At 43.6% G+C, this 9,761-nt stretch overlaps 1 protein-coding gene across 1 annotated transcript; it reads left to right on the top strand.

Moving 5' to 3' along the window:
- Window positions 1-430: 430 nt before the first annotated feature.
- LOC138908949 (uncharacterized) lies at window positions 431-1,993 on the top strand. Its single transcript, XM_070199772.1, has 3 exons — window positions 431-806; window positions 931-1,070; window positions 1,223-1,993. Exons 1-3 carry the CDS (start codon window positions 431-433, stop codon window positions 1,991-1,993), a joined length of 1,287 nt encoding a protein of 428 aa, XP_070055873.1.
- The last annotated feature ends 7,768 nt before the right edge of the window (window positions 1,994-9,761 follow it).

The following is a 9,761-nucleotide window of genomic DNA, read 5'->3' as shown; positions in this document are numbered from 1 at the left end:
CCAATGTCACCCAGGGAGTGGCAATTGATTCGATACTAGATGATGGGGGTGAGCACCCAAGGGGCAAGAACATTCCCCCGACTACTACACTGCCTGATTCTACTACACCTGATCAAACCTCACTTGCCCCTACACCTACTAAGGTTGCAACGATCCCTCCAACTGATGTTCCAGTTGTACCTCCAGCCCCAGCTTCCAGTTCTGATGTATCTGATGGGGATCTTAGGGGAGTCAATAGATGTAGGCTCAGATAGTGGCTTCCCAGGCCCAGAGATCAAATGTTGCACCCAGTTCTTCTAGTCAGCCAGGAGATTCCACTAGTTCCAGGGTGAATAGATTTCTCTAGTTGGACCCTCCAGTGTTCACTGGTACTGATCCTGAGGACGACCCCCAAGACTTTATTGATGAGATGCACAAGACTCTCTAAGTTATGCATTCTACTGAGATAGAGGGAGCAGAGTTGGCCTCCTACCGCCTGGAAGGGGTGGCCTATTCTTGGTTTGACATATGGGAGGACTCCCGTGAGGAGGGAAGCCCTCCGGCGAGATGGAGTGAGTTTGCCGATGCTTTCATTGATCATTACTTGCCTATCGAGACTAAGGTAGCCCATGCCGCCGAGTTTGAGAACCTGAAGCAAGGTAGCATGAGTGTGTCAGGGTATCACATGAGGTTTGCACGCCTGTCTAGATATGCTATCTACATGTTTCCCACTATGGAGGCTAGAGTGCGCCGGTTTGTGCAGGGCCTTAGCCCCTTGGTTGTTAATGAGGCCTCTACAGCTACCTTGAATTCTGATATGAAATATGGTAAGATGGTGGTATTTTCTCAAGCCACATAGACCCACAAACTGAAGAATAGAATGGAGCGAGAGAGTAGCAACAGGGCCCGGTTAGCGGGCAACTTCAGTGGTACTTCTGGTGGTGGTGGTAGGACAGCTTTCAGGGGAGGGTCATCAAGGCCGTCCTTATCTTTTCCTCAGTCTTCAGTCAGTGCACCACCATCAGGGCCCAATCAGCAGTAGGGGAACCGGTTTAGGCCCAGCCAGGGCAACAGGGGATCTCACCAGCAGGGTTGGTCTGGTGGGAGATTTCAGCAGCAGTTGAGGCCTCCATGCCCTATGTGTGGGAAGATGCACTTTGGGGCTTGTTACACGGACCAACCCATATGTTACGGGTGTTGTATGAGGTGTCACATTTAGAGGGATTGTCATTCGTCTCAACAGAGCATGGGCAGAGGTACACCACAGCCAGCCAGTTCTGCAGCTACTACATCCGCAGCACCTCCTCCAGCTCGAGGTGCCCCAACACCCACAGGGCGTGGTGCAGTTAGGGGTGGCACACAGAGTTCAGGAGGACACATTGGTTTCTATGCTATGAGGCATCGCCAGAGTCCAGAGGCTTCTCCAGATGTTGTCACAAGTATATTAACTTTCCAATCCCATGATGTGTATGATCTTATTGATCCCGATTCCACTTTGTCCTATGTTACTCCCTATGTTGCTAAGGGATTTGGGATAGAACCAGAACAGATCCATGAGTCGTTCTTTATATCTACTCCGATTGGTAAGTCTATCGTGGCCGCGCGAGTTTATAGGGATTGTGTTGTCACGGTGCGTGGTCGTGACACCATGGCCGATTTCATTGAATTTGGGATGGTTGATTTTGATGTAATAATGGGAATGGATTGGCATTATTCATGTTTTGCCAAGCAAGACTATCGAACCAAAACCATTAGGTTTGAATTTCCAAATGAGTCACTGATGGAATGGAAAGGGGAGGATGTGGTGCCAAAGGGTAGGTTTATTTCTTACCTTAAGGCCACAAAGATGATTAACAAATGGTGTATGTACCATTTGGTCCAGGCTACAGACACCAATGTTGAGGCACCTACACTTGAGTCTGTGCCGGTTGTGAATGAATTTCCAGAGGTCTTTCCGGATGAGCTCCATGGGATCCCGCCAGATAAGGATATTGAATGGCACCGACAGAATTGAAAGAGCTTAAGGAATAATTGAAAGATTTATTAGAGAAGGGTTTCATCCGACCAAGTGTGTCGCCTTGGGGCGCACCACTTGTATTTGTGATAAAGAAGGATAGGTCGCTCAGAATGTGTATCTTAAGTGGAGGAGGATGTAAGGCCCCATAAAAGTTTACCTAAGACCCAGGGTTTCATGGTGTCAAAGAAGGTTTATGTGATGAGTGGGCATTTAAGACAAACAACTTGTGTATGTTGAGAGTGAGTGTACTCGGGGATACCACTGTGATATCATTCACTTGACATGCATACTTGACATGTAGGCATAGAGATGTATCATTCCTCATGCTAGCTAGTAACTCAAATATTCTTATCAGTGTTGGACTTTAATTGTTATACTTGAAAGCATGTCTAAATTCCGGTAATGTGAACGAGCTGATTTTGATAATTCCTTTGAGTTAATTATTGTTATCATCATCATTATATCTGTTGTCACGTCCCGACCGTGGGGAGCGGGACTAGTGCTCGACCGAGACATCCCAGTCAAGCAAGCCTACCTAAGATCATTCGTCCTCGAATTTTATGGGGCCTTACATCCTCCCCCACTTAAGATCATTCATCCTCAAATGAGGGCTAAAATCCGCCATTAGAAACCAATGTGACTCAGCTGCTATGACACACATCAACAGTTCCCAAATTTCGACTATCTCCCCAAATTTCCAAAATGTTTGCCAGAGTTTCCCTTGTAACTGGACCTATCCACCTGTCAGAGATTCTCAGAAATTAATCCTAACATCAAAACCACAACACCACAATGCAAAATAATATGGAAACAACACTGGCAACAACGCCATAAACATTGCATTACCAAGACGGAGTATTCTTAATATAAGTTGTATAGGGGGATTTATGATTTGCAGAAAATTATCTCTTAACATCATAGATACAATTACATAACTATTCAAATAAATGAGGGTATTTCTTCTTTATTTCTTCCTCAGCCTCCCAGGTGGCCTCTTCGACTTGTTGGTTTCGCCATAACACTTTCACGGAGGCAATCTCTTTATTTCTCAACTTTCGAACTTGCCTATCAAGAATGGCAACTGGAATTTCATCATAAGTCAATTCTTCATTAACCTCGATAGTCTCAACCGGAATAATAAGTGACGAATATCCAACCACCTTCTTCAACATGGATACATGAAACACTGGGTGCACATAAGTTATCTCTGGAGGTAGTTCTAGCATGTAAGCCACTTGGCCAATCCTCTGAATGATTATGTATGGTCCGACATACCTCTAACTCAATTTTCCTTTCTTACCAAATTGCATTACACCCTTCATAGAGGAAACCTTCAAGAATACCCATTTATCTTCTTTGAACTACAAATCCATGCGATGCACATCCGAATAGGACTTTTGACGACTCTGAGTAGTTTTCAATCATTTTGTAATGATCTTAACCTTTTCCATAGCCTGATGCACGAGGTTCGGCCTATCAGTTCTGCTTCCCCAATCTCGAACTACCAAATGGAAGATCTATATCTCCTACCATATAAAGCCTCGAACAATGCCATCTGGATACTGCATGATAACTGTTGTTGTAGGAAAATTATATGAGTGGCAAATGATCATCCAAGCTACCCATGAAGTCAAGAACACAAGCTCGCAACGTATCAGCAAGTGTCTGAATAATCCACTCTGCCTGCCCGTCAGTCTGCAGGTGAAAGGTTGTACTAGGATTCACTTGAGTACCTAAACCTTTCTGAAACTTCTTCCAAAACTTAGTCGTGAAAAGTGCCCCCAGATTTGAGATAACAGAAACTAGAGTGCCATGTAACCTGACTATTTTCTTGATATACAATTGAGCATATTGTTATGCTGTGTCGATAGCCTTAACAGGTTAGAAGTGAGCTGATTTTGTGAGTCAATCCACAATTACCCAAATCGAGGCATACTTACGAAGCTTGCGAGGTAGTCCCACCACAAAGTCAATATTGATCATTTCCCACATCCACATTGGAATCTCTATGTTCTGTGATAACCCACCGGGCTGTTGGTGTTCGGCCTTTACTTGTTGACAATTTGGTCACCTCACCACAAAGTTCGCTACACTCTTCTTCATATCATTCCACCAGTAGACTTCCTTAAGATCATGTTACATCTTTGTAGAGCCTGGGTGCACGGAGTATCTACAAGTGTGAGCCTCGGTCATGATTCTTTCCCGGAGACCATCCACATTTGGAACACATAGATGCCCTTGGTACCTTAGGGTACCATCATCCACGCCAAGAGAAAAGGCCACGGTCATATGTTTATGAATTCCCTCCTTGAATTGTACTAACAATGGATCGTTGTATTGCTTTTTCTTGACTTCCACAACAAGTAATGATTCAGCTCTATTTTGCACTATCGCTCCTCCTTTACTAGAATCCGCAAGACGAACTCCCAAACTAGCCAACCGATGAACCTCCTCAGCCAACGACCTTTGATATGCCTCCAAGTGAGCCAAATGACCCATAGATTTTCTGCTAAGAGCATCTGCTACAATATTAGCCTTCCCCGGATGATACAGAATATCGATGTCGTAATCTTTGAGTAACTCAAGCCATCTCCTCTACCTTAGATTCAATTCCTTCTGTTTGAAAATATATTGAAGACTCTTATGGTCTGTGAATATATGAACATGGACCCCATACAAATAATGATACCAAATCTTCAATGCAAATACCACTGCCGCAAGCTCTAATTCATGTGTTGGATAATTCTTTTCATAATTCTTGAGTTGCCTAGAAGCATAAGATGTAACCTTACCATGTTGCATTAATACACACCCAAGTATGATTCTTGATGCATCACAATATACCCCAAAACCGCGTGTACCCTCTGGTAGGGTCAACACCTGTGTAGTAGTTAATCTTTATTTAAACTCTTGGAAGCTCCTATCACAAGCATCTGGTCATTTGAACTTAATCGCCTTCTGCGTCAATTTAGTCAACAGAGAGGCAAGAGAAGAGAACCCCTCCACAAACTTCCTGTAATATCCAGCTAAGCCTAAGAAATTGCGAATCTCTGTCGGAGCTGTAGGTCTGGGCCAATTTTTCACACCTGTAATCTTCTGAGGATCAACCTCAATTCCCTTTCTATAGACAAAATGACCCAAGATCGTGACAGATTCAAGCCAAAATTCACATTTCGAAAAATTCACATAAAACATGTCATGATATAGAGTTTGTAGAACTGCCATGAGATGATTGGCATGTTCCTCTTGACTTCGTGAATATACAAGGATATCATCAATAAAAACTATCATGAATAAGTCAAGAAAAGGCTTGAAGACTCGATTCATATGATCCATGAAAGTTGTCGAAGCATTTGTTAGGCCAAAACACATTACCAGAATTCAAAGTGCCCATACCGGGATCTTAAATCCATCTTGAAGAAATATTTAGCACCCTGCAATTGGCCAAACAAGTCATCTATCCTTAGCACTGGGTATTTATTCTTGATCGTAACCTTGTTGAGCTGCTGATAGTCAATACACATTCTCAGTGACCCATTTTTCTTCCTTACAAAAAGGACTAGTGCGCCCCATGGCGACACACCCGGGCGGATGAAACCCTTCTCTAAAAAATCTTTCAATTGTTCTTTTAGCTCCTTCAATTCTGCAGGTGCCATTATGTAGGGCAGAATAGATAATGGATGTGTGCCTGGCATCACATCGATCCAAAAATCAATCTCCCTATCTGGTGGGATCCAAGGGACCTCCGGAAATTCATTCACAACAGGCACAAACTCAAGTGTAGGTGCCTCAACATCGGTTTCCATAACCCGGACCAAAGGTTAGATACACCCCTTGTTAATCATCTCTGTGGCCTTAAGGTAAGAAATAAACCAACCCTTCGGCACCACATCATCCCCCTTCCATCCAATCACTGACTCATTTGGAAATTCAAACGTAATGGTTCTGGTTCGACAATCAAGCTTAGTGAAACTTGAATAACGCCAATCCCTCCCCATAACTACATTAAACCAACCATCCCTAATTTAATTAGATTGGCCATGGTGTCCCGACCATGCACCATGACACGACAATCCCTATAAACCCGAGCAGCCATAATAGACTCACCAACTGGAGTAGATACAAAGAATGGCTTGGGGAGCTGTTCCGGTTCTATCCCAAATTCCATAGCAACATAGGGAGTAACATATGACAAAGTGGAATCAGGATCAATAAGAGCATATGCATAATGGGATTGGATAGCCAATATACCTGTGACAACATCTGGAGAAGCCTCTGAATCCCGACGCCTCCGCATAGCATAAAATCTGCTAGGTCTTCCCGAACTATGTGCACCACCTTTAGCTACACCATGCCATGCGGGTGCTGGGGTGCCTCGAGCTGGAGGAGGTGCTATGGATGTAGTAGAGGCAGAACTACCTGGTTGCACCGCACCCCTTCCCATGATCCGGCGGGACGAATGACAATCCCTCTGCATATGACCCCTCATACTGCATCCGTATCATATATGTAGGTCCATGAAGCAGGCCCCAAAGTACATCCTCCCACACTTAGGGCATGGAGGCCTCCACTGCTACTAGAATCTCCCTCCAGGCTGACCCTGATGGTGGGGTCCCCTGTTTCTTTGACTAGGCCCGAATGGCTATGCACGCAACGAAGACTGAGAAACTGACTGAGATGGCCCTGATGACCCTCCCATAAATGCCGACCTACCACCACTAGAAGAACCACCCGAGTTGCTCGTGGTCCGGGCCTTGCTGCTACCCTTACGCTCCCTTCTATTTTTCAGTTTACGATCCTCTGTAGCTTGAGAAAATGCCACCATCTTCCCATAGTTCATATCATAAAATCATGCCAACTTTAACGGCCTCATTAATAACCAATGGGCTAAGGCCCTGCAAAAACTGGCGCACTCTAGCCTCCATAGTGGGCAACATATGAATAGCATACTTGGACAGGTGCGCGAAATTTATATTGTACTCCACACATTCATGCTACCCTGCTTTGGGCTCTCAAACACAGTGGCGCGGGCTGCCTTAGTCTCAGCAGGCAAGGAGTGATCCATAAAGACATCGGTGAACTCCATCCACCTCGTCGGAGGGCTCCCCTCCTCACGGGACTCCTCCCACATCTCAAACCAAGAATAGGCCACCCCTTTCAGGAGGTAGGAGGCCAACTCCACTCCCTCCGTCCCAGTATCATGCATAACTCAGAGAGTTTTGTACATCTCATAAGTTAACACATAAGTCTACTTCGGCACCAGAAAACCCCGGGTTTTAGGTAAAGTTTTACACGGCCTTACAACCTGTCATGCCCCAAAACCGGGGAGCGTGACCGGCGCTCAACCGAGTGAACCCGACCGAGCAAGCCTGTTAGATTCCTTCTACCCAAACTCTTTCATGAATAAAGAAAATATATGTTTTCCTTAATTAAACAATAAAGTGGTCATGTCTGCAATTACCAATTCATTTCCAATTGTTTAATCATTTTTAAAGTCTCAATGGACAAGTAATACATCCACAACATAACATAGTTTGTCTTTCCCCAGCCCACACTATGTCTACGGAGCCTCTATAGATAAAGAAGAGTATAATGATAATGCCAGCAATAAGGCCCCGACTATACCTCAACCATAATACATAAAGATCAAACGATACATGACCCCGGGATGAAGTGGGGCTCACCAAGTCAGTTGGGAAGAAGGTGTGCTGCTATCACTGATCAATGTCTCCTGCTGTGGAATCACCTGCAACCATTTAAAGATACAGTGCCTCTGGAAAAAGGGACGTTAGTACCGTCGAATAGTATTAGTATGAAAACTAAACACCAATTTAAGAATTTAGAAATATAAGATAATTATGATGAACCAGTGCGACAATAGTATAATATAGATAACCGTCTCAACCCTAGCAAGCTTATTAAAAGTTATCAACAACATTTATAGGATTTAAGATGTGATCCTCTATAACCATGTTCACACAAAGCGGCCCCGCCGCCTCACATCAATATATGCAGTTGGAGGTGTACGTTCAATACCATAACTCAAATCAAGCAACCCTACCGCCTCACCTCAATGTATGCGGGTGGATGTATAACCAAAGTACCAAGAACCTACACAAAGCAGCTATGCCGCCTCACCCCAATGTATGCGGGTAGTGGTGCCACAACAATACCAAAACTATACACAAAGCGGTCGTACCGCCTCACCCCAATGTAAGCGGGTGGAGGTGCAGTCCCATAATACCATAATTACTACACAAAGTGGTCATGCCGCCTCACCCCAATTTATATGCGGGTGGAGGTGTATCACAATCAAACTCTCTATACCATAATCCCCACACAAAGCGGTCATTCCGCCTCACTCCAATGTATGCGGGTGGAGGTGTATCACAATCTCTACACAACTTGGCATAATAACTTTCACATAAATCACGACTAGAAATTATAACATATGGATCCATAATCTATAGTTTGGGACACATCCTCAATTTATAATGCAATATGATAAGAGCATTTAAAATATGAATTGAACATATATCTTCATCACAAAACTTATCGGAATACTCGATTTATAATCAACATCTCAGAACTCACAAGGAAAATGAGAATTCCAACTCTTAAAGAAGAGTTTAGCCAACATACCTCACTTGAGCTTCCTTACACTCTAAATGTTCCGAAATTCTTAGCAACTTCAATCTATTTTAGAAATATAACAAATTAAACCATAATTAGGAAGATGATCATGGTTCTAGCTCATTTGAGCATTTTATCAAACACTAGGTGTGCACAAGGTTTCAAAGTCTTTTTTTTTAATGAAGGATTCCATCATCCCACAACCCAATATTTTACCATTTTTAGCTCAACAATCTTTCTACACCCCTTGATAACACATGCATGTAAAATAACCAACCCTCTTGCCCAGAAATTATCTTGCTTATTATCCATTTCTACACAAAATTCGAAATTGAGGGTTAGGGTGTAGAATCTTACCTCTATGATGAAGACCTAGTGAGTTTCTCTTCTCAATCTTCCAAAACTTGGGCAAGAATTGAAGAACAATTATTGGAGAACACCTACTCACTCTAGGGCACCCCCTCTCACTCTAAAACGTCAGATAATAGCTCAAAAATGACCCAAAGAGTGTATTTAACAAAATAGGGTCGGATTTTAAAAACCCAAAAATGAAGCTCCGAAATAAGTTCTGCGGTCGCATATGCGACCGCATAATAGTTATGCGGACCGCATATCGGTCGCATAATTGGTTACAAAATAGCCAAAAGAACTGCCTGTGTATGCGGTCACTATGCGGTCACATAGTCGACCGCATAACTGCTTTCAGAATAGCCCTCTCCTGCTCACTTCTGCGGCCATTATGCGGCCCGCAGAGTGATTATGCGGTCGCATAATGGACCGCATAAACGCACTTTTTCGGCAAAAATTTTCCTTTGCTTTCCTGTGCATTGTTCAACCCAAAAGGTCCGAAACATTATTCAGGCACCCATGAAACATTAAGCATAGTCCGGCACCATGAAATATTATTCACATATGTGCATTGTTCAAACACGTAAGCATAGTCCGACACCATGAAATATTATTTTCTTTGCAAATTTTACCAGGCCTTACACTTAAGTACTTTGAAATTTTCCGGGGTGTTACATTCCTTAACCTTAGAGATGCCCAATACCTCAGAAACCCTAAATCATTTCCTACCCACCCAGCCGCCCTTCTTTACCCTTCTTCTCTCTTTTCTCTCATCTGCCCTAAT

Source organism: Nicotiana tomentosiformis, chromosome 1 (assembly GCF_000390325.3).
Source record: "Nicotiana tomentosiformis chromosome 1, ASM39032v3, whole genome shotgun sequence".
Taxonomy (NCBI): Eukaryota; Viridiplantae; Streptophyta; class Magnoliopsida; order Solanales; family Solanaceae; genus Nicotiana; species Nicotiana tomentosiformis.
Note: the sequence above shows the minus strand (reverse complement) of the source record. Positions and strands in the feature narration are given on the sequence as shown.

Excerpts from the sequence above, each read along its gene's own strand:
- LOC138908949 (XM_070199772.1), top strand. The coding sequence starts at position 431 with ATGCATTCTACTGAGATAGAGGGAGCAGAGTTGGCCTCCTACCGCCTG. Across the intron at positions 807-930 it reads GAATTCTGATATGAAATATG|GACAGCTTTCAGGGGAGGGT; the intron begins GTAAGATGGTGG and ends TGGTGGTGGTAG. Across the intron at positions 1,071-1,222 it reads CAGGGGATCTCACCAGCAGG|AGCATGGGCAGAGGTACACC; the intron begins GTTGGTCTGGTG and ends TCGTCTCAACAG.